Raw genomic sequence first — 25,383 nt, 5'->3', positions numbered from 1 at the left:
AGTACACACAAGAACGTCATTTATTTCTCTTGGTAGGCAAATGCCTTAACTGCCATGCAGTAGGATTATAGATATTTCTTTTTAACAGCATTTGTATTTGTTCTTTACATCAGTTATCTCAAGGATACTAATAATAAGGAAACCAAGTCACTGAAAGAATTTAGTGTTTGGGTTCCATTGCCATTTTCTGATTTGTTGCTAATTTATCATTTCCATCTCCAAATAATGGCATGTTATTAATTGCTTCTGTGTGTTTATGTGATGCGAATGCATTGTTGAATTTAATAAATATTAAATCATCCAATCAATCCTTTTTTGGAAGTTAATTTAGTGGAATTCTTATATTTTCTTTCTGCTAGGTTTTCATTACAAAAAATAATTGACATTGTATCAAAGTCACAAATTAAGGTTTGGCAATCGGCATGGGGGAGGAAGGTCCTTGATCAAATGTTTCATATGAAGAAATGAACAATCAAGATGGAAAAGTATAGATAATTTTTTGACTTTTTATGCTAGTGAGTTAGCATTGTCACCCAAGGGAAGACAAAAGAGTTGATAAAAATGGTTAAGAGTGTTTGGTATCAGGTATGTAGTAGATGATCCCTCATGTAGCCCTTCTTCCTTTTGGCCTCCCAAGCAAATTGAGAATACACATGAAGAACCAAAAGGAAATTAAAATATTAACTTTATTCAGAGTAAATTCAGATTGAAGAACATGGCTTAGATTCAAGGCCAAAATGGGACATCTTTTTCCTTTTCCCTTAACTCTGCATCCCCAACCAGTCACAGCTGAAAAACTACAGGTCTTCCCAACACTATGGCACCAGGATACTACTTCTTACCTGGAGACCAGAAACCAAAAAGAGCCTGACACTGTCCCACCCATGAGGCTTGCAGCTTGACTGAGCAAGAGACAGGACACTATGTGAGAAAGGGACCTTTCATACATCAGCCCAGCCCCCTAGTGGCTGGAAGGTCCTCTCTGATTTCCCCCATCACTGAGTTATTCACCTGCCAAAGTAAGATGAATAAGGGGCTTTAATAAAAAGAAAGAAGCTGCGGGATGGGGGGATTGGTTGGGTGGCTGGGTTATGGACATTGGGGAGGGTATGTGCTATGTTGAGTGCTTTGAAACCTCTAAACCTGATGATTCACAGCTGTACCCCTGGGGCAAATAGTACATTATATGTTAATAAAAAAGAAAAAGAAAAGCTCTGCAGTATTTCCCTAGAAATAAGCAGTTGTGGCACAAATTCCTAATTTATGGGGCAGAAAGAAAAGAAGACTCCACCCTAATCTGTGTAGAGACCAACTGAGAAAAAGGGAAAAAATGAAGATGACTCAAGCTTTGAGCTAGGGTAGAAGGGCAGTTCTGAAGGAAAAGATGATAAACTGAGTCTTACACCCATTAAAATAGAGTTGTCAGAAGGATATCCATATGAAATTATCCAGCAAATGCATGGAAATGTGGGTGGAGAGGTCAGAATGAGAGACAGACTGGGAGTCATCAACATGAATTATAGTTGAGGTCACGGATATAGACAAAATGACTAAGGGAGAGAAATTATAGAAAGAATTAGAATCAGACTTTGGAGTTGACTTCCATTTGTGGGCTGGAGAAGGATAGCAGAATGCAAGTCTATGGAAGCCCAAATAGGAAATGTTCCCATTTAGTGGTTTTCTAGAACAGAGGCACAAATGGGAGGTTAAGGCGTGCGAGGACTGAGAACTGGTGACTAGGAGACCTCTGGAAATCTTCCAGAGAACTGATTCATCCTAGTGGGAGAGGCTAAAACCAGACATTAACGGGTTGAAGGAGTAGGAGGTGAAAACAGGAGAGCCTCTGTCCACAGTCTTTGGAGAAAGTTGACTGTAAAATTCTAACTCTAAAAGATAATTTATCTAAAAGGGATGAGTAGAATTGTGATTAAAACCTGAGTAATGTTTTTGTTAGTTTGTTTTGTTTTGTTTTTTATCAGGATGGGGTACTTAACCAAGTTTACAGGGAACTTGAGAGATGGAACCAACAGTGGCAGAGAAATTAAGAGTTAAAGAGAAAGGAGAGGAGGGTATTCTTCTTATGGTGTAGCTGTTTGTTTTAAGATATCCGCAGTCCCCCAGATGGGTTCTTTCTGCTCTCTGACTGCTTTGACTCTTCAGTTAACACAGACCCTGACTAGTTAGGAAGGTTCCCTGACCATGGTCTCCTCCCCACTAACTCTGGCTACAAACCCTCAGACTAGGAGTATGATTTTTAGGGAAAGATAAGGGATGCCTTGGAATGTAGCCCAGATTATCTGTAACATTTTATTACAAACCTAAATGAAAGTGAGCATATTACCTGACTGGTAATCACACAATTATATTACATTGAAATATTACCCCCTTGAAAACAAAAAGTTTAGATAAGAATGGCTCCAGCAACAAATTTTTAGAAATAAATCATACTGAGTTTGGACTGATAATCTACTTGTTCCTAGGTAAAGTTTTTTACTCTCAGAACATAAATGGCATAAAAGGAAAATTGAGAGGCATCCAAGGAAATGTGTTACATGACCTATTTATTCCCAAATCGTTTTTCATAATAATCTGAGACCAAGACCTGTGCCAACAAAGCACGTGTTCTTGTATTGAAAGGTAAAGGAGCTGCGTCATCAGGAAGAACTTACGACATCTAATGTAATGTTGGAGGCAATTTCCAGCCACCAAAATTAGTGGAGCCATCATGTGGATGGATTGCTATTGTCTTTTGAAAATTTGGTTTCTTGAAGGAAAAATAATTATTATTTGCAAATATTACTTTCAGCAAATCTTTCCTGGGAAAAGACTTTATATTCATTTTACCACAATAAAAACTTTTAAAATAATTTGGAGGCATCATTGTAAGAGAAAACATCTCAAGTGAATCATTTCTAATTGTTCTTCTAACATTTTAGAAGTTTTAGAGCCTAATTAGAATTTGTTGTCTTATTTGTTGTAGAATCCAGAATAATACTGTCGGGGTGGGGGGGGGGATGTTCTTTTCTGTGAACATTACAGACTTCTCAAAAAAGTCTACTGAGTCTGAGAGTTTAAAAAAAATGTCTGTAATTGAATTCATCTACCCTATAATGCTTTGCAGACAGTTTTTGGAAAGTAATCATTTATTATCCACTAGCAAATAGAATTCATTTATGTAGTTTCTAACATTGAGTGTGGGATTAGTCATGCAGCAAAATACTGAGTCATTTGGCCAGAAAATTTACTCATAGTTGTATGAACTGCCAATGGAAAATTTGAGAGCTATTCATAAATCAAATTATAAAGCTCTTAGGGTTATAAATCACTAAGCAGCATTGTTCATTATTATTCAGATAGTGTAAAATATTTCCACCATTTCTAAGTAGGGGCAATTTACAAAGCAAGTTTGAAAGCTGAGGTTAGTGCATTCTAGTTCCACCATAAGGGCTTTAAGCATTTATACATTTTCAAGTGAAAAAAGAAAAAAATTAAGGTAGGAGGTTTATAGTTACATTGTCATCGTGTTAATACATTGCCAAATTGTGTTAATGAAAAGACAGCAACATTTAATAGCTAAATTTCCCCCATTTCTTATAATTTTTGTAGCACTTTTGCATTAAATATTTTGTGCAAATAGATTTATATGCTAATTCATTAGCATGTTGGTAGCCTGAAAGAATAATGTCACTAAGACAGCAAAGGTAACAAGTATGCCAAGAAGAACAGAGAACTTCAATGAGTAACGGATGATTAGTAAAAAATGTTTCAATAACACACTATTCCAAAGGTTATTGAAATTATCCCAATTTAATGACTTCCTATAGCTCTGTAATAAAAAGAAAGTATATCTTAAAATGTTTTTGTTGATCCCAAAACACTTTTTGGAGTAAAACTGGGAAACACACAGCAAACACACTAACTGAGAATATAGTGGAATTTGTATTTCAATGAAAAAAGTCAAAAACCTGAAGCCTGTTCTTGTTGTGCTATCTGCTGCAGGAGTTGTTAACCTGCAATTCATTAAAAGACTTCTGGGGTCCTGAAATTATACATAAAATTGTGGATCTCTATTGGAGAACATGGGCCATAGTTTTCATCAGGTTCTTAAAGAGTTATTAAGAACAAAAGAGAGAAAGGGAGATGATGAAAGGAAGCAATGAAGGAAGGGAGGAAAAAAGAAGGAAGGGAGGGAAGGAGAGGGGGAGAAAGAGAGAGAACCATGTCAGAACCATACAGCTCCATACAGATACCAAGGCTTTTGCAGTATCAAATGATTCTCTCAATCCATCAACACTAACATCACCTAGGTACCCTCCTTGAAACTGGGAGAAGTATCTTAGAATAAGCAGAGGAAAACTCTCTAACCTATAAAATTTCTAGGATATCTCCTAAATGCAGGTGAATGCTTCCCACCCTGAGACTAGCTGAAGATGATGTGCTATGAGTTTCCTGTCCTCTTGCAACTTTGAACAAATTAGGAAAGAGACAATTGAGTCCCTAACGTTAACTTTCATTGAGATGTCTGTTCTAACCCTGAAAAGGAATCCTGTGTTAACTATCTGGGACCACTTCCACAGACTTCTTTCATGGGAAGAAGGGGCTAACTTGATTCTTGAACTATTTCAGGCCAGTTAAGCATCCTAATTTATATCTAAATATTTGGATGGATAAACCCATTCTGAGGTAAAACACTGGTACTAAGATTTGAGCTCAGAGTCTACAAGAACTCCATAGTTTGAAGGCTTAAAAGAAAGGCAACAGGACTTAATGTTAGGCTCCCCAAAACTACCCCTAGACATCCTGGCGAGTGTAGCAATTACTCTTCCTAAATCCTGCCTCAAGCCACAGTCTATGAAGCTTTTCACCATTCATCCTTCTATGGAGACTTGGTAAATGGAGCCTTTGATCCCACCAAGATAATTCCTTTATTTAGTATGGAAAACCGCTTGTCCATACCAAGTGCTCAGCTCCATCCACCCATATCTCTCCCTTCCCACACTTACCATACTTATGAACCTTGACTCCCCCCCCCCACTATCACATTTTCAGAACACTAGGTTCCAGTGTCTTATCACTGTGATCCCAGTGATCACATCATGAGGCTTGTTATTTCATCTTGTGACTTTCTCATTCCAGTGGGCAAGACCAGTTTCCAGGGGTGTTCTGACCTCTCAGTTTGGGTGGTTCTATTTCCTCCAAGTTCCCTTCTGACCCTCTAGGCTGTGAAGGATTTAGTGGCACAATATTCACAGGTTCTACACAGAAACAGATTTTGAACTGATGCCATATTGAGTGGCTCAGGTCCTTCTGGCTCTAGTGAGCTCCATTCTTTGCACAATTTCATTTTGATGCCATTTGAAATGCAGGAATCCACCTTAAGAAGACACTGGTAAGACTGCCATTAGTGTACCAGACCCCTGGCGGTCTGCCGTCTGTGAGCTGTTGAAGTCTGGGTCTTAGTGTCTAGATTAAGGGGCACCACCAGCAGCACCCTGAGAGTTGGCTGGTACAATCTTATTCACCTCTCTCTCTCTCCCTCAAACAGCATGGGACAGCTTGTCCTGGGCTTCCTCATTACTGAATGGTTATCCTGGGGTGGACCACCAAGTTGTTTTAGTAGTATCTAACACGTGCTGAATACCTACTCTCTGCTCAGTTTCTGCTAAATGTTTTTACCTACATTCACTCATTTAATCCTCGCAGCAACCATGGGTAGGTACTGCTCATCTCTTTATAGATAAGGAGATACAGAATTTCCCGCAAGATGGCGATTGCCTTCACAACTCTCCAGCACTTAGAAAACCATAGTTTCTGTTGCATGCTTTTCATTTACGCTGCTTCCCTGTCCACTGTAGCCTCACCTCTAAAGGAAATCCTCCCAGTTATGTTTGCTGGGCACCTACCCTATCTCTCTTCGGTCTGTTCTTAGACTAACCTAAACCAGATGAATGAGAGCCAACCAGACATTCCAGCAGTGTATCAGCTGTTTCCCAACACACAAGGGATCTGCTCCTCGCCTTTACCTGGTAAAGGATTTGCCTAGACCACTTTATTCTTCCATGTAGCAAGACTTCTTTTGTTGAAAAATTATAGATCTGTTATTATTTCATTGCCCCATCACTATCATTTGAGTAAATTCAACTCAGCACCTCCAAGAAGCTAAACAAGCTTGGGGGACTAAGCAAAGTATCACTTTGGAAAAACGCCTCTATCAGAGACCATCTGATTGCCCTTCCTAAAAAGGATAGTTCTTGGGGCATCTGGTTGGCTCAGTCAGGCGAGCATACAACTCAAGTTCTCAGGGTCTTAAGTTCAAGCTCCATGTTGGTATGAGCCTACTTTAAAAAAAAAAAAAAATGGATAGCCCTAATAATTTGTCTTTATTTTTTTTAAGTAAGACTGACTGTGGTTTTCTGATATAGCATCATAGGCATCCAGATTAATTAGCTATGTTTCTTAACGCCTCTCCCACCACTGCATCTTGTAAACAATCCCCCATACACACACGTATACACACATACTACATGTTTGATCTAAGCTGGTATGAGGGGGATCTGGGTCTTTTTCCTTCAGTTACTAATAAAAATACTACTATTAATAAACTAAATAACCTAAGTGAATAAAATAATGAATATGCAATGATATTAACTCATGATGGTGTACTGTTATTATTCACAAATGGGGAAACAGGCACAGAAACATTAGTGGATAGTAAATATTAGATTTATGGTTAGGGATCCAGCCAGTTTGATTGATTCTAGGTCCTGTGTTTGTAACCACTTATGTAACCCTGCTTTGTCATCTAATATACTCACAAAAGATTCAGACTGGAAGACTCTCTCCAGTGACCAGCATAGTGAAAAAACAAACAAACAAAAAAAGGTATTTCACTAATCTTTCAATCCTTTGGTAGGAGGACAAGTTTAGTCTCCCCCCTCTTTGTGTGAACAGGAGGTACATCTGCCTGGGGTTCTGCCTCCCCTTGGCTGTTTGAGCAATTTTCTCTACTATGGAATCATGAAATCACAACATTGTCCCCAAATGCCACCACCTCGGAGCCCCCTGTTCCTCTCGGTTTTTGACACTCCTGAACCTTGAGTTTGGCTTCCACACTTTGAACTCATTCTACTCATCTATCCTTCCTTGCCTTTAGGTAGCTTTCTAGACTTCACCTGAATTAAGTAGATCCATTCCATTTCCTTGGGCTTCCTTCTTCGATCAATACCTGCATTTTCTCCTAACTAGTTTCCTGGTCCTGACTTGCCCTATGGCTACCCACACCCAGTTTGGCAATACAGGTAACAAGAGATGTCCCTTACATTTCCTTCCATCTGCATTATTCTATTAATTTATCGAAGAAAAACACTGCCTCTCATAAAGATACATGAATGTATTTTTCTAAAGACGTATATATAGGAGGTAGGGAAATAATTTAAAAAATGTGAAATGTAGTTAATCATTGCTTTTTTTTATTATTTGAATTGTGCTTTAACATGGTATGAAAGAACATTAGAGTGAGAAAATTATTGGTAGTAGATGAGGGGGCAAACCACTTAAGGTGATTTATTAAGTAAATTATCTGAAATATGTGACTCAGCACATTAATTATGTTTTGAACTCAACTTTTGAGAGTATGAAAGTACAAAAATAATAGAAACTATCTAAATGGTAACCAACTATTTCATTAATGTATGATATTAATGTAGGATATAATGGGGAAAATATTTCAAAGAGAAATTGGTTTCTCCTTTCATGTTATAATTGATCTGATAAATTAGCATTTGAAAGTTGAATCACTCCTGATTTTCATGCATGGACATTGATTCTTGCATCAGAACTATTACATTTTGTGAATTTTAGAAATTGGTCTAAAATTTAATGTTCTAGAATATGATTACTTAAAGCAAAAAGCATAATGATCTCATCTTGCCCTCAACTTTCAAGATGAATAGATTGTTCTGCATTAATAAAAAAAATGTGAAATGGAAGATGATTTACATGACTTATATTTATTCTAAAATAGAACTTTTAATTGATTATTACTTTCCTTTATGCTTAAGTTGGCATCTGTGTTTCTGATAAATGGGGAAAAGTCACATAAATACCAAGGGTTGGTGGGAGTACAGGGAAGGTAGTAGCAGAAAAACAGCCAAGGAAAAACTACTCACAAAAACTGATATTTCTTAGAGAAGATTTTGGAGGCCCCAGAACCACAGGGAAACTCGACCAGAGTCTCTTTAAGTTTTGCATATACTTTCTTGTGCAAGCTTTCAGACAATTCCACACATGGCTACAGGATTTTTGTAGACAGTTGGTGGGGATAAATGACATTGTGGAGCAGGTAAAGATTGTCTTCCACCATTCCCAGCCTCTGATTTCTGTGCTAATACCTCTCTGCTATAGAAGTCTTCTTCCTGAATATATCAAGATGGAAGCAAGCCGGTCACCTTGTCTAACTGCAGATAAGACAAAAGCTGGGTCATTTAGCACCTGACTCTCTTGCCAGGTCAGGAGCAACAGAGAAACTGAGAGAGTGCATCCATGTAGTAAGGGTAAGAATGTTTCATGAAGTGTTGGTTTAGTTCTGTGTGTGTGTTTCCTCAATCAAAATGTAAACTGTATTTCTTACTGTGAATTGCCAGAAATGGTTGAAAACCGCTGACTTATATTATCCAGCCAACCACATATCATGGATGTTCTCATGGCTGTGTTCATGTTTAATTTCACATCCTACAAGTACTATCTAGGGAATTAATGAAATGCTTTCTGATAGCAAAAAATAAAGAGGGGAAGATAACTACCTGGTAAATTTTCTACTATTAGAAACTAAGAGGAGTGTTTAAACATTACCAAATTCACAATATCCTTTCTGAATTTGTTAATTGGCAGGTAATATAAACATTGAATCATCTGTTTGTGGATGTTGTAACAAAATATAGGTCTGAAGTCAACTGAAAAGTAGTCATTATAAAAGAGGTACGATATGTTCCTGCCGCTTAGTCTTGAAAGAATTGTGTGTTTTTGAAGATCTTGAGATGTGCTCAATAATTAAATCCTATTAGCGGTAGAAGATTTTAGTACAGGTAGGGATATTACAAAAACAACATTTTTTTAAACTAATTTTCTCCAATTTTCTTATTGTGGTAAAGACAAATAACATAAAATTTACCATCTTAACTGTTTTAAGATGGATAATTCAGAGGCATTAAGTATGTTCACATTGTTGTGTGACCATCACCACCATCCACGTCCTGAACCCTTTTCATCTTGCAAAACCTGAAACTCTATAACCATTAAACAATAATTCCCTATTCCCCTTCCCTCCATCCTGGGGTTATTGTCAGCCCCAGTGACCTAAGAGTCTGGCATCTGTCACCATCACTAAATGATACTTGACAGGTCCCTATCAGTTAAATCTGGCAAAATTCAATTTTATCAAATAGTAATAATTTGATGTAAGAACTTACCTGCTATATATTATGTCTCTCAATTTTTTTTCTTAAGTTATTGTAGTAACGTACAGTGAGGTAAGGCACTGAGGAGAAAGAATTTAAAGTGCCTAGCTTGGGTGCCTGGGTGGCTCAGTGGGTTAAGCCTCTGCCTTCGGCTCAGGCCATGATCTCAGGGTCCTGGGATTGAGTCCTGCATCAGGCTCTCTACTCAGCAGGGAGTCTGCTTCCCACCCCCTCTCTCTGCCTGCTTCTTTGCCTACTTGTGGTCTCTCTCTCTCTCTCTCTCTCTCTGTCAAATAAATAAATAAAATTTTAAAAAATATTTATTACTTATTAAAAATAAATAAACAAAGCACCTGGCTTGCTCCACAGGAAAAGAAATTAAGGTGAAAGAAAAGAAAGCAGATGATACAGTTTAAACTCGATTTAAGTATGATAACTGAGCCACTATGGGATTCAGCAAAGTACTGCTCATCTGCCTGCTACCTGTTCTTTTATACAGCCTGCAAGCTAAGAATGTTCTTTACATTTTAAATAGTCCAAAAAAATCAATATAAGAACAACATACCATGATATATGAAAATTATATAAAATTAAACTTTCAGTGTCCGTTAAATAGTTTTATTGGAACATAACCACACTTACGTTTTTACATATTGTTATGGCTGCTTTCATGCTATGAAGGCAGAGTTGAGTAGTTGTGACAGAAACCATATGAGGCAATCTCATCACTTTGTACCAGTGCTCAATACCCTACAAATCACAGTAATGTGGTTACAATAACTTCACGGTGTTTCAGTGTCATGCATATTGTCACACTGTGGCATTTTATATATTTTTTCATTACTAGTACATGCCAGTTTTGTCAAAAAACAAAAAAAGAGAAAATCATATTTCATGCTTTTAAAGCAGAGTAGACTGTGGCTTATTTTGTTATCACATTAGGTGTTATCAAAGCATCGTGTTTATGATCCAGTGACACTATAGACATGTTAAAAGAACATAATATGTGTCAATATTACCAAACTAAGCACTCACCACAATATTTCCAATTCACAGGACAGCAACTGTCAGAAAAAAAATAGAAAATGCAAAATGAAATATCTCATCCCAGTAGAATTTCTTCCCAAAAATTAGAAATAGGAGTGCCTGGCTGGCTCAGTCAGTGAAGCATGCGACTCTTGGTCTTGGGGACATGAGTTCAGGCCTCACGTTGGGCACAGAGCTTACTAAACAAACAAACAAAACAAAGCAAAATGAAATGAAATGAAACTGAGTATGCATACAAAATAAGTTTCTGAGTGGTTCATTTGTTAGCATGCAAGGAAAACCATTAACAGATAGTGAGTTGGTTAAATCATGCTTGATTGCAGTAGCTAAAGACATGTACCCGGGGAAAAAAAAATAATAAACTTACTTAGATCATTAGACTTCCAGCAAAAACAGTTGCTCAAAGAACTGAGAACACCAGGAACAAAATAATAACCAATTTAAAAACAAGGCAAATGACTGAGTTTTTCTTGGTGCTTGATGAGTCAACAGATGCTACTGATACTGCTCAGTTATTCTTGTTTGTTTGGGAGTAATTGCTGAGTTTAGAGGGACTGACAAATTAACCTCCATAAGTAGTCTCTGTGAAGCAACTGTAGGAGAGAATATTTTCAAAGAAGTTGAGAAAGCAATGAGTGAGTACAACCTGAAGTGGAATCTACTAAGACATGTTACAGCTGATGGTGGTAAAAATGTGTGTGGAGCAGGAAAGGGTTTAGTTAGACAAATTTACAAAACTTGTGAAAATAAAAGGTGTTTAAAGCCTACTGTTATTCATGTTGTTATTTATCAACAGGTACATTGCAGAAAACATTTGAACTTATTACATCTTTTTAAAATAGTTTTATTGAATTGTTATGCACATACCATGCAATTCACCCATTTGAAGAGTACAATTCAATATTCCTTTTGTATTTTCACAGAGTTGTGCAACCATCACCACAATCCAATCTTTTTTAAAGATTTTATTTATTTGACAGAGAGAGACACAGCAAGAGAGGGAACACAAGCAGGGGGAGTGGGAGAGGGAGAAGCAGGCTTCCCGCTGAGCAGGGAGCCCCATTCAGGGCTCCATCCCAGAACCCGGGGATCATGACCTGAGTTGAAGGCAGCCACTTAACGATTGAGCCACCTAGGCGCCCCCACCACAATCCAATTTTTAAGAAACATCTTTGTTCTCTCTAAATTAAAGGACATTCTTATATGCATTAGCAATCATACCTCCTCTCCACCCCCACCCCCAAAATCTTTTACCCCTAAGAACTCACCAATCTAGTTTCTGTGTCTATAAATTATCTGCTGTTATTCTTGACATTTCATATAAATGGAATCACATAACGTGTGATCTTTTGTGACTGGTGTCTTTCACTTAGCATGTTTCCAAGGCTCATATGTGTTGTAACATGTATCAGAACTTTATTTCTCAATCCTGAATAATATTTCACTCTAAAGATGCTACATTTTATTTATTCTTCATGAGTTGATAGATATTTGGGTTTTTCTACTTTTTAGCTACTATGAATAATATAGCTATGTATATTTGCATACAAGTTTTTGCATGGATATATGTTTTCATTTCTCTTGGGTATATGCTTAGGAGTAGAATTGATGTGTTCCAGGATGACTTAATATTTAATTTTTTGGGAAACTGCCAGACTGTTTTTCAAAATGCCCGTACCATTTTACAATCCCACCAGCAATGTATAAAGTGTTCCAATGTCCCCGCATCTTTACCAACATGAGCCAACATGGGATTCAGCAAAGTACTGCTCATCTTTTCCAACACTTGTTATTTTCTGTCTTTTTTTTATTATAGCCATCTTGGTGGGTATGAAGTAACATCTCATCATACTTTTTATGAACATTTCTGTAATGATTAATGACATCTTGTCATGTGATTATTGGCTATCTGTGTATGTTCTTTAAAATAATGCCTGTTTAAATCCTTCACCCATTTAAAAAACTGGGTTGTCTTTTATTATTGCATTGTAAGTGTTCTTTATATATACTCTATACAAGCCTCTTATGAAATCTATTTTCAAATGTTTTCTTCCAAAGTGTGGGTTACCTTTTTTATTTTCTTGATGGTCTCATTTGTGAACACTTTCATTGTCATATTTATAAAATCATTGTCTAACCTAAGATTATAAAATTTACTCCTATGTTTGCTTCTAAGAGTTTATAGTTTTAGTTCTTACATTTGGGTCTATGATCTAAATGTAAATTTTGAAAAATTTGGGCATATAGTGTGAAGTAGGATTTGCTCTTTTGCATTGAATATTCAGTTGTTCCAGCACCATTTGTTGCAAAGACTTTTCTTTCCTCACTTACTTCTCTTTGCAACCTTGTAAAAAATCAATTGATCATAAATGTAAAGGTTTATTCTGGACTCTCAATTCTATTCTAATGACTTAGATATCTATCTTTATGCCAGTACCACACGGTTTTGCTTGCTGTAGCTTTGTACTAAAATTTAAAATTGGGAAATGTGAGTATTAAAAATTCCTTCTTTTTTTTCAAGATTGTTTTGGCCATTGTTGATGTTTTGCATTTCCATATAAATTTTAAGATCACCTTTCAATTTCTGAAAATAACATTATCTTCACTGAACCAATAGTGCCAATGGTGAACTTCCTTCTTGTGGACTTGACCATCATAAATTCCATGAATTTTTTCAGAAATAGAGGTTGAGTATTCTGACTTGCCCTGCTATACAGCATTTCCATAACTTAGTGGTGGTGAAGTTTCACTGCAAATGTGTAAGCTCAGGGCCAAGACTGAAATTTTTAGGAACTGTCCTCAACCACTCCTATGGAATGCTGAGTAGCTTTTGGAACACAGAATGGCTAATGGAAATTAGCTTTTGTAACAGACTTGAAAATGTTTCTTAATGAATTCATTAACAATCTACAAGACAAAATTACAAGACAACACAAGTACTTATATGCAAAAATTACACTGAGGTAAAGTCATTTCAATAACCTTAACTTGTCACTCATAAGTAATGTCTCAGGCTGCTTTATACATTTCCCCTCATGCCAAAAGTTATAACAAGAATTGAGATGTTCTTAAAAAAAAAAAAAAAAGTGGGATGTTCATCTCCACTCAAATTTGCACTATATGTATTTTTCCAGTTCAAACTACAGTTCTAGTATTGTGTTTCAGACTTCAATGTAAGTACAAAGAAAATTTATCTATTTCAAAATACATTTAGGGGGCACCTTGAGGGCTCAGTTGGTTAAGCATCCCACTCTTGGTTTCAGTTCAGGTCATGATCTCATGGGTCATGAGGTTGAGCCCATCATCCTCCTGCACTCTATACTCAGTGGGGAGTCTGTTTGAAGAGTTTCTCCCTCTGCCCCCCAAATCCCTCCCTCTCTTTCTCTATCTAAAATAAATAAATAAATCTTAAAAAAATACCTTTAACTGTGCAATGAGGAACTTCTTCCTAACCTTTAATTGGAAATAATTAACTGCTGCAATGGAATAGTACACTAAAAAGGTAAATACCAAATGAATTTAATAGAATTCTGTAAAAGTCTACTGAAAGATGAATATCCTCAATTAAAATTATTAACTTATATTGGGAGATATGAACTTCCTTGGTGATGATTGTGTAATATTGTGAATGTACTAAAAAACCAGTGAACATATACTTAAAATTATTAAAATGGTGAATTTTATGTTTTGTGAATTTTATCTCAGTTAAGAAAATTATAAACTCATGGATTAATATCAGTATATGGCAAATCCTGTTGGTGTAAAAGACATTTTCAAATACGGAATACATAAAATCTCATTGCAGAATACTGTTATGCTGAAAAGAAATTTAAAAAAAAATATCATTGCAGGTGAGCATTAACAAATGAATACTTGGGAAATGTATTTTGATGGTAGAGAAAACTTTGAACTCCAATTAAACAAGATTTTTTAAAATTCTATGCTCATGAACAGAACTGTCTTACAAAAAGTTATATTCGATTATTAATAGTATATTTGCAATTTTATGAACAAAATTTTGTGAAAACTTCTTTTCTTTTTTGCTATATAAGAATTATGTAATATCCTCAATTTTGCCTCTTGACCTACAAAGCCTAAAATGTTTACTATGTGACCCTTTATAGAAAAACATTTGTTGACCTTGCTCTGGTTAGATGGATTAATGATATTGGCTAAGAGTGGAGTTTTTATCTGTAGAATGCTTTTTTTTTTAAGATTTTATTTATTTATTTATTTGACAGACAGAGATCACAAGTAGGCAGAGAGGCAGGCAGAGAGAGAGAGGAGGAAGCAGGCTCCCTGCTGAGCAGAGAGCCTGATGTGGGGCTCGATCCTAGGACCCTGGGATCATGACCTGAGCCGAAGGCATAGGCTTTAACCCACTGAGCCACCCAGGCGCCCCTAGAATGCTTTTAATTATATATCCCTGATTTAGGATTATTTATGGCAAACATACCCAGAACTTCTGGGTTTATAACTTCCTTGAAAAGGTCATGTAAGCTATACAACTCTGAGGTATAAATGGAGATATAAAATGGAGATGTGTCACAACTTAAACACTCCGCACTATGTGAGGTGACCCTCAAACATCATTTAAAGGCTTCACTTATTCTAGACCACAGAGTACCTATGTGATCTGAAAAGGAAGGACCTACAAAACCAGCAGGATGCCCTAGACCTCTCTCTACTTGACCTGTGCTGCTCGATTGCTTTATCATTAAAAGTATTAATAAAGCTTGATGCTAGGTAAAATCCCTTATGTTTGTGAGTCAGATATGATTCACAATTCAGTTCAATTCCATGTGTGAGCTCAAATATTATGCATATATGTGAAAATCCAAAGTAAGCTTTCAGAGTAACAACAAACGATTTTGGCAAGACATTACCAAATTATTTCATGCTTGGAGTAAAGAATGGTGAATTTCTCTTAAAGTAGGTGAAAGTGCCATATTTTCTAAAAGAATTATTTGGTATACTTTGGTAAGGAGCTATGTTACCTTCTGCTCAACAGTCTAGATATTTCTTAAAGTCCCTTTAAGTTCAGCCCCCTTCTGTATTTAAAGTTTTATTATTTATAATTAATATATTTTCATAGATACAAACCAATATATGTGAGTAATAAGGATGTTAAGACCAAATGTACTATATCATCTGTGCATAGCAAAAATTAAATTTGATCACTTCAACCTTACCTAATAATTATTATCTACTTTTCAGGTTTTGAAAAATTATTATCCCTTAAAATTTTTTATGAATTGTATCTTTGCCTTTGAGATATATTTTTCTTCCATCTTTTATGGTAAATTCTTAAATTTACACCAAGAAAATTCTTCCACCTCAAAACTATAGAGTTTTCAGAAAAAAGCAAAACAAATTTCTAAGCAATTCTTATTGCTTATTAATCCCCCTTGAAATATTTTGATCCTAATGAGATCTACTAGTATTAATGCCTTTTATAACTTTGATCCTGTGAAATACCATCTGCATAAATTTATAATGTTTCTATGTTGGTTTTTAGACTGCTTATAACTGACTGACAAGAAAAAACTTGTAAAGATGAAAGTTTTTTTCACACTATTTCATTTTATAAGTGACAATTCACTGCATATCAGTCACATCCTAGAAACAAGACATCCTGATGATGAGGATGAAATTGGAAGATTTTGAATCAAATGAAAATGTGCAAAATTTGTCAGCAGGAGAAAGATAAACATTTTGTAAAAGTATTTTACTTAAGTAGCTACTGTAATTATGAATCATTTAGTTGTATATACATTATGTACCCTTTTTTATTTTTGTTTTTAAGGAAAAACATTAATTTGGGGACTACGTCAAGAATAGTATCATCTACATGGGCATTCCCCCTTCCTACGATTTCAGAAAATCTTTGAGAACTACTTGAGAAAATGCAGAAGATCTTGCAAACAGATGACATTACCAATACCCAAGCTCTTAGAAAAGGAAAAAGGAAAAGGACAGAGACAATGGACTCAGAGAATGCAAATAGTGACATGGATAAAGGACAGGTTGGTGTTCTGTTACCTCAGTATAACTTTATCATCTAGCTCTAGCATAATTCCATAGTGCTTTTCATAATTTTTTACTTCAGTACTTTCTCTTCTTCTATTAACTCATTGTTCCCTTTCTTTGTTCAACCAAGGGAATAAAATATCATGTTCTCTTTGTAATGTTGAACAAGTTGAGTTAGAAACATACTCAAAAGACATTTTACCTGCTTCTATTTAAGTATGGCCAATTATGCCATTGTTCAAACTTTCACTCATATTCTGGGAAATGAAAGAGAGGAAACTGTCAGAAACTACTTTTAGTACTTTCCTCTCAAAAAGTACTAAAGAGATTGAAATATCTACATCTTCTTTAAGATTTACTATTTCTCTTCTTTTTTAGCCCGGTTTGCGGCCCATGTTCATCACTGGTTTGGTGTGGGCTCCTTTCTTTTTTTATTTATTTATTCCTTTTTAAGCTGAATTCCCCACTCCCATTGTCCTCTTATACTTTGGACAACCCAATAATGTGTGTATCCTGTTTCATTTTATTCATGTGTCTTTGCAGTCCATGTATTTGTGTATGTCTTTGTAATACATATAGTTTGTTATGTGCATGTATTCTTATTTAATTTTTTAAGTACATACTATACATTCTTATAGTTTAAAATATTTTTTAATCTTCTGGGGATGGTGTTTAGAGGAATTCAGGGTGGTCTGGCATTTGACACACTATTATAAGGTATTCTAAAATATAGCCCCTAGCAAAACTAGGCAGTCCCAAAACTATGGTAATGGAACTGTTTACCTTTATACCAAGAAGATTGGGAAACTGGCAAAATTTGTGGTGGAGTGTTCTCAGTCCATATTTAAGGAGTTTATGCTATGAGACTTAAAGCTCTTATGAGGATCTAGGGGTGCCTGGGTGGCTCAGTTCGTTAAACTTCTGACTCTTGACTTCAGCTTAGGTCATGATCTCAGAGTCCTGAGATTGAGCCCGAGTTGGGCTCCTCCTTTAGTGAGGAGACTTCTTGAGATTCTTTCTCTCCATCTCCCCCCACCCTCCCACATGAAAGCACATGCTTTCTCTCTCAAATAAATAAATAAATCTTTAAAGTTCTTACGAGGCTTTTTAAAATTTAAAAACATGTCAGCAGGGCCCATGGTGGTTCCACATGTGCTAAATGTGTGCCTGACAGGATTAAATGCACTTTCTTTAATAAGCAGAAAATTATTGTGAAAGTCTTGAAAGCTAAATTAAAGAAATAAAAATAAAGCTTTTCTGAGTTTAAAAAATCAGAAGGCATGTATTTTAATATATACAAATATATATTTTAAGGTAAATGGTGAAAATTCTCGCTCACATCCCTGTCTCCCATCCACCCTGTTCCCCCCCCCACCTACACACTATAGGTAACCACATTTATTGCTTTCTTGTTTATCCTTCCAGTGTTTCTTTGTTCAAATAAAACAAATATAAAAATAGATATTTTGTCCCCTCTTTTGCACAAAAAAGTAACTTACCAGATATGCTGCTTTGTACTTTGCTTTTTTACTTAATATTTTTTTAAGATCTATCACTAGTGTATAACGAACTTTCTCCTTTTTACAGCTTCATATTATTCCACTGTGTCTATGTACCAGTCTTTATTTAGCCAGTCTCCTATGATGGATATGGCTTGTTTCCAACCTTTTCCTTCTTACCAATCACACTGCATTGTACAACTTTATGGATAGATCATTTAGTACATCATTTAGTAGTACATTGGTATTATGATATATACCTCAATCTGTTTCTGATTTTTCCATCAGCACTGTTTTTAACATCTACTTACATTGCTATTATCAGATTACAACTGATCCATTTTGTCTAACTACTATGGCAGCTGCACAATGTTGAGGATCTCTCTTATCTTGCTGGTCTACCTTACTTAACATGCAACACCTATCTCTGGGTCTAAACTGACTACTCAAGGGGCATCTGGTGGCTCAGTCAGTTAAGCATCTGCCTTCAGCTCAGGTCATGATCCCAAAGTCCTGGGTTCGAGTCTTGCATCAGGCTCCCTCTGTAGGGAGTCTGCTTCTCCCTCTTCCTCTATTCCTCTCCCTTGTTCATGTTCTCTCTCTCTTTCTCTCTCTCTCTCTCAAATAAATAAGTAAAATCTTTTTTAAGCCCTTTTATATTCAAAGTAATTATTTGTAGATATGTATTTATTGTCATTTTGTTATTTGTTTTGTGGTTATTTCTACAGGTTTTCTCTGATCCTTTCTTCTCTCACTCTCTTTCATGGTTTTTGGCCTGATATACTTGGATTCCTTTCTCTTTATTCTTCACATATCTTCTCGGTTTTTGACTTGTGGTTACCATTAGGTTTGCATAAAATAGTTTCTGCATAGAACAGTCTATATTAGGTTGATGACTGCTTAATTTTGAAACCATCCTTTACACTTCTCCCCACATTTTAGGTATATAGTGCCATATTCTACATCCTTTCATTTTATGAATAACTTTTTCTGATTTTTACAAAAGTACTTACTTATATTGCTTTTGTATTTTTTTACTTTTCATACTCTCATTTGTGGTCTTTCCTTTCCATTCAAAGAGTCTCCTTTAATATTTCCTGTAGGGCTGCATTAGTGGTGATGAGTTACTTTATTTTTTATTTTTCTGAAGAACTCTTTATCTCTCCTTCTATTCTGTGTAATAGCCTTGATGGATAGAGTATTCTTGGCTGCAGATTTTTCCCTTTCAGCACTTTGAATATGTCATGCCACTCCCTCCTGGCCCGCAAAGTTTCTGCTGAAAAATCCACTGAAAACCTTATGGAGTTTCCCTTGTATGTAACTATCTTTTATTCTCTTGTTGCTTTGAAATATTTTTCTTTATCATTACTTTTTGCCATTTTAATTATGTGTCTTGGTGCGGACCTCCTTGGGTTTAATTAGAGGAGGGGGGCTCCCTCTGTGCCTCTTTCCCCCAGATACCTATTTCCTTCCCCAGATTAGGGAAGTTTTAAGCTATTATTTCTTCTTATAAATAATCTGCCCCCTTTTCTCTCTCTTCTTCTGAGATCCTTATAATGAGAATGTTATTATGCTTGATGGAGTCACTGATTTCCCTAAGATTATTCTCAATTTGCATAATTTTCTTTTCTCTCCTTTGCTCAGCTTGGTTACTTTCCATTTCTCTATCTTCCATATCATTAATTAATTCTTCTGCTTCATCTAGTCTGCTATTTATTCCATCAAGTATACTTTTTAAAAGATTTTTTGTTTGAGAGAGAGGGATAAAGAACACATGAGTAGGAGGAGGGACAGAAGGAGAGGGAAAAGCAGACTCCCTGCTGAACAGGAAGTCCAATGTGGGGCTTGATCCCAGGACCCTGGCATTATGACCTGAGCTGAAGGCAGACACTTAACCAACTGAGCCACCCAGGTGCCCCAACCATCAAGTGTATTTTGAATTTCATTTATTGTGTTCTTTATCTCTGATTGGTTCTTTTTTTATCTCTGTGTTAAAGGTCTCACTGATGTCCTCCACTCTTTTCTCAAGTCCAGTGAGTATCTTTATGATCATTACTTTAAAATATCTATCAGGCATATTACTTATATCGGTTTTGCTTAGATCTCTTGCTATGATTAGGTCCTGTTCTTTCATTTGGGACATATTCATCTGTCTCTTCATTTTGTCTTACTCTCTGTGTCTGTTTCTCTGTGTTAGGAAAGTCAGCTACTTCTCTTGCTTTTAACAATAACAGCCTTATGAAGAAGAGGTCCTATAGTGCCCTGCTGTGCAGTGTTCCCTGTTCCCCAGGGCCTAGCATTTCAGGGAGTATCTCTTATGTGTGTTGCTTGTGCTCTGCTGTTAAGTATTGGCCTCTTCTTCCTTCAGTGCAGTTGTCTGAAGAGGCTCTCTGCCAGCAAGGGTCAGGACCACCATCTTCTATAAGGTTCTGGCATTGTGTGGACTCACTGTCCTCACACTAACAATTGCTATTTCACCAGTTTCCCCAGCACTTACCTGTATCCTGACCAGGACAGAGGGACGATTTGGATTCTCTAGCTGCTTTTCAAGAACTCTGGAGAGTCTAACTGGAGAGCCTCTTATCCAGCTGTCTAGATACTAATTTTGGCCATTTCTAATTTATGATCCAGAGAGGCACCATGTTACCCTGGTGTTAATGATGGACATGGGGACTCTTTAGGGAGTTGTTTTGTTTTGTTTTTTTAAAGATTTTACTTATTTATTTGTCAAAGAGAGAGAAAGAGAGCAAGCACCAGCAGGGGGAGTAGCAGGCAAAGGGAGAAGCAGGCTCCCTACTGAGCAAGGAGCCCAATGTGGTACTTGATCCCAGGACCCTGGGATCATGACCTGAGCTCAAGGCAGACACTTAACCAACTGAGTCACCCAGGTGTCCCTCTTTACAGAGTTTTTAATAAACTGAGGAGCAGGAGCCAACCCTGTTATTCTAGGATTGCTCCTCATTTATCTGGATATGTCTATCATATACCCTTACTCTTGTGACCCATCTCCCCTCCCCCCAAACAGTGGGATCAAGAAGAGCAAAGACACTTGAATCTGATTTCCTGCCATCCCAGCTCCTTTTTTCCCAGGCTTCTCCTGGCACCAGAATGTCTCTTTCCTTCCTGTGCAACATTAAACATTATGTCATACCTTTATCTCTTCTACTCTAAAGTTTATTTATACTCCAGGACCGACTGAGTGGTTCAGTCAGTTAAGCGTCTGCCTTTGGCTTGGGTCTTGATCTCCAGGTCCTGGAATCAAGTCCCAGATTGGGATCCCTGCTCAGCAGGGAGTCTGCTTCTCCCTTTCCCTTTGTCCCTCCCCCACCACAGTGGAGCTCCCTCTCTCTCAAATGAATAAATAAAATATTTTTAAATAAATAAATAAAATAAAAATTAAAAACCTTTATACTCCAGCCTTTTGGCTCTTTATAAATTCCATTCTATACTCCAATTTTTCCATATAGATAGATAGATAGATACACAAGATTAGTAATTTGAATAAATCCTTTCCTGTATCAATCCAGCCTGGGTTTTGCAACCCAAGTACATATATTTTCAGACTATTGTCTTACTACTGACCTTAAAAATTACTTCTAAAACTAAAAGGAAAGCAGGAATGCTTTGTCCTAAGTGAATCTTCTCTCTCTTTTCTCTGATGCAATAAGCCCCCAAATTTCTCAGTCTCAACAGAGAGTCTGTGAGTGAAAAGTTAGGGGAGAAATGGAGGGTGGAGATGAGTTACAAAGATCTGAATAGCTGTCTGGTTGATTCTTCTCTGTTATACTATTTTTCTACTTTATATTCTTCACTGAAGTTAGACAGAATCCTGATTTCTGCTATGTGACAGATGTGTGCATGAAACTTTGATGTCTTCCCTTTTCTGAGCTCCCCTGCAGGGGGGTAGACAAAACTGAGGCTAGTTCACTAGGTAGAACAACCCTTCCTCTGGAGCAAGAAATGCCTGGGAGATGAGGGATTTGTAGGTCTGATTAAGTCCCTTCAGCATATAGAACATGGGATAAACCATTAAAGTCACTTTGAACCTTCTTTTGTTGTACCTGCTTTGTATTTTAGAGAGACCCATATTCAGGAAATGCTTTTCTGCCTGGTGAGAGCTCCAGTGAAGATGAAGAGCCTTTAGCAGAACTGTCAAAGGAGGAATTGTGCATGAAAATAAAAAGTCTGAAACAAAAACTAACAAACACCCGGAAAGAAAACAGCCGACTTCGACAGTCTTTGGTCATGCTTCAAGGTAAACTTTGATAAAATTGATATTTTTAGATAAAAGGAAAAATATATGATGAATGAAAATTATTGCAAATCAGCTGTCAAGAGTGAAAAACCAAATCAGTGCCTTAGAGAAAAAAAATCAAAAATCACATTTTAAGAAAATCTATGATTATATAATTTAACACAGAAGCACTCATCTTTAAGCCCTTAGTTTATGGCTTAGGGAATTTTAGATTATTCCTACAAAATATCAAATGTTGTACTCATTTAATAACATTCAATGGCTATTCATTGAGCATTTAATAGCTGTTACTCACTGTGGTAGGCCCCAGAGAGAAAAGATTAGTAAGACAAAACAAATAAGTTATCGTGTTCATAATGTGCTTATCTTATTCCCCTCTGCTAGGGAAGGTGCTAGAAAATGGGACCTCTTATGATACATTATAGAACCACTGGAAATAAAGATCCTGTACATTGAAGTATAGTTTTGGAGTTGGGAAAAGTAGTCTGGGAAAATAGTCACATTCCACTGAAGACTAATAAAGGAGAAAGATCAATTTATGCAAATTAAAAACCACTTGGTATAATGTCTTTTTTAGGATCCTATATTGTATTTAAGTGTTTATTTTTCAAAAATTATGTTTTCCATTTGCAGTTAAGCATCATGCACTATTTTGTGCTGCTGAATATTTGGCAATCATGTCTTGTGTTGGGCAGCATTCTGTTGTAAAACAGTAAATACACAGACCATTTTGAAAATAAATCCCTCTGGCTGCTATGTACAAATGAGTACAAATAACACAAGAACGAAATCAGGGAAGGGCCACTCTCCAACAGTATTGCAGTCATCCAGACTAACATGATGGCAGCCTAGCCCAAGGCAATGGTTATGGAAGTAAAGAGGACAGTTCTACATAATTATGGAGGCAGAACTGATAGGAAACAGATAGAACATGGTGATGAGCTAGATTTTCATTTTGTGGTAATGACTCATATGCTTTCCTAAAAATATATATTACAGTGAAGACTTCATAGTTTTAAGTAGAAGCAGTTACAGCTAAAAATTATTTATTCCAACACCAAACCATTATGTCTTTATTTTTTTCTACTTTAAATATTGAATTTTTATAACCAATGTTTTGCTTTTTTTTTTTTCTGGTGAGGTTTTTGTGATTTCAAACAACAGATCATTCTCATTTTCATATAATCTATTCCAGGACTTAGAGTAAGATGAAAAGCTAGTTTACAAAGTTAGTATAAATTGCTGGTTAAAAGTATTGATTTTTGAGTTACAGGCCTTGGTTTGAATCCCAGCTCTGCTTACTGGCTATACAACTGGTGCCATGTCACTTTACTGGGCCCCCAGCTCCAACTTCAATCCTCTCATTTACAAAATGGTGGGGGGGTGGGTGGCGGGGATAACCTATCATGTCCTTGCTGCTGTGATGATTAGAAGAGAACATTGGAAGAAATGCTTCACCCAAAGCACACGACAGGTGTTCAGTAATGGTATTTATTATTGTTACTGTCTCTGCTTTTATCAACACCAGAACCTGATACATAGAAGCCCCAAAAGAAAATTATTACACCAATTTTTGTTATACATTTAGATGAGAAAATTCTAAGTGTGAGTAGCAAATGAGTTTCAATAGTATGTGAAAAGAATCACTATGACAAGCTTCTTCTCCCTCCCACACTCTCAGTTGCCATTTCATTTTTTCTCTCTGCCAACTTCTCACACCTCCTCCCATATCCTCGCTCTCAGTTGATGACTTTGCTTCTGACTTCATTGAGAAATTGAAGGATATGAAATAGACTGTCATCTCCCTGCACCCATGCTTTATTTTTTTGTATTTTTGTTTTTTAAGTAAGTTCTATGCCAAACTTAGGGCTTGAACTTACTACCTCAAGATGAAGAATTGCATGCTCTACCAACTGAACCAGCCAAATGCCCTATCCCTGCACCTATGCCTTATACTTCACTCTCTCCTGTCACTCATGATGACCTACTCTCTTGTCTAGCCAAAAACAGTATCTCCACCTATGCATCGGATGCCATCCTCTTTCACCTAAGGACGTAGCTCCAGAGCTTCTCCTGGCTCTCCAACACAAGATAAAATTTTCCTTCTCTAATGAATCATTCCCCTTAGCACCGGACTTACCATTATTTTAAAAACAAAACAAAACCCCTTCCAAGCTATTTGCTTCTCCACCTTCCACCCTATTTCTCTCCTCTCCTTTATAGGAAAAACTTCCTAAATGATCTGATGCTACACACTGTGTTCAATTTTTCCCCTTCTACCCTCTCTGGATCCACTTCAATTAGTTCCTTATTGTTCTATTGTAACTTCTTTCTCTTGTTCACTAATAACTCCCATATATAAGTTTACTGGTAACAAAGTACCACAAATTGCATAATTTAAACAACAGAACTGTGCTTCTGGAGGCTAGGATTCCAAAATTAAGGTGTCAGCAGGATCACACTCCCGCTAAAGGCACCAGGGAAGCCCTCTCTCCCAGCTTCTGGTTGTTCCTTGACTTGAGGCCATGTAGTTCCAGTCTTCCTGTGGTGTTCTCCCCATATGCTTATCTCTCACCATGTCTAAACTTCCCCATTCTTATAAGGACACCAATCATACTGGATCAGGGCCCACCTTAATGACCTCAGTTAAATTTGATTACATGTATAAAGACTCTATTTCCAAATAACTTTGCACTCTGAGGTACTAGGGGTTAGGACTCCAATTTATCTTTTTTGAGGGGACAAATTTAACCCATAACATTCCATATTGCTAATCTCAAAAACCATTTTTTTTTTTTTTTTGAGAGAGAGAGAGAGAGAGACAGCACAGAAGGAGAGTAAGAGGGAGAAACAGAGAACTCAATGCGGGGCTCGATCCCAAGACCCTGAGATCATGACCTGAGCCCAAGGCAGATGCTTAGCCAAGTGAGCCCCCCAGGTTCTCCTCAAAAGCCATTTCTTGATGATCATCTAATTGCTCTGTGACCAGCATTTGAGACATTTGGCTATCTTTCCTTTTCTGGAAGTTTCCTCATTTAGCTTTTAGAACACCACATTTACCAGTTTTCCTCTTACACTGCTGATCTTTCTATCTAAG

General features: G+C 36.7%; 1 protein-coding gene across 2 annotated transcripts in view; it reads left to right on the top strand.

The window, feature by feature from the left end:
- Nucleotides 1-25,383, top strand: part of BEND6 (BEN domain containing 6) — a 47,211-nt gene that overhangs the window by 2,035 nt on the left and 19,793 nt on the right. Inside the window, exons 2-4 of one of the 2 annotated variants that reach the window (XM_032864497.1) lie at nt 16,309-16,528; nt 20,029-20,064; nt 22,109-22,286. In XM_032864497.1, the coding sequence (XP_032720388.1) occupies nt 16,409-16,528; nt 20,029-20,064; nt 22,109-22,286 (334 nt within the window). In that variant the 5' untranslated portion in view covers nt 16,309-16,408. The remainder of the gene's footprint in view (nt 1-16,308; nt 16,529-20,028; nt 20,065-22,108; nt 22,287-25,383) is intronic. The other variant, XM_032864498.1, reaches the window with a different exon arrangement.

The sequence above is a fragment of the Lontra canadensis genome, unplaced genomic scaffold (assembly GCF_010015895.1).
Source record: "Lontra canadensis isolate GAN:19392208 unplaced genomic scaffold, GSC_riverotter_1.0 scaffold27, whole genome shotgun sequence".
Classification (NCBI taxonomy): domain Eukaryota; kingdom Metazoa; phylum Chordata; class Mammalia; order Carnivora; family Mustelidae; genus Lontra; species Lontra canadensis.
The sequence above is the reverse complement of the archived record's forward strand: the minus strand, read 5'-3'. Positions and strand labels throughout refer to the sequence as shown.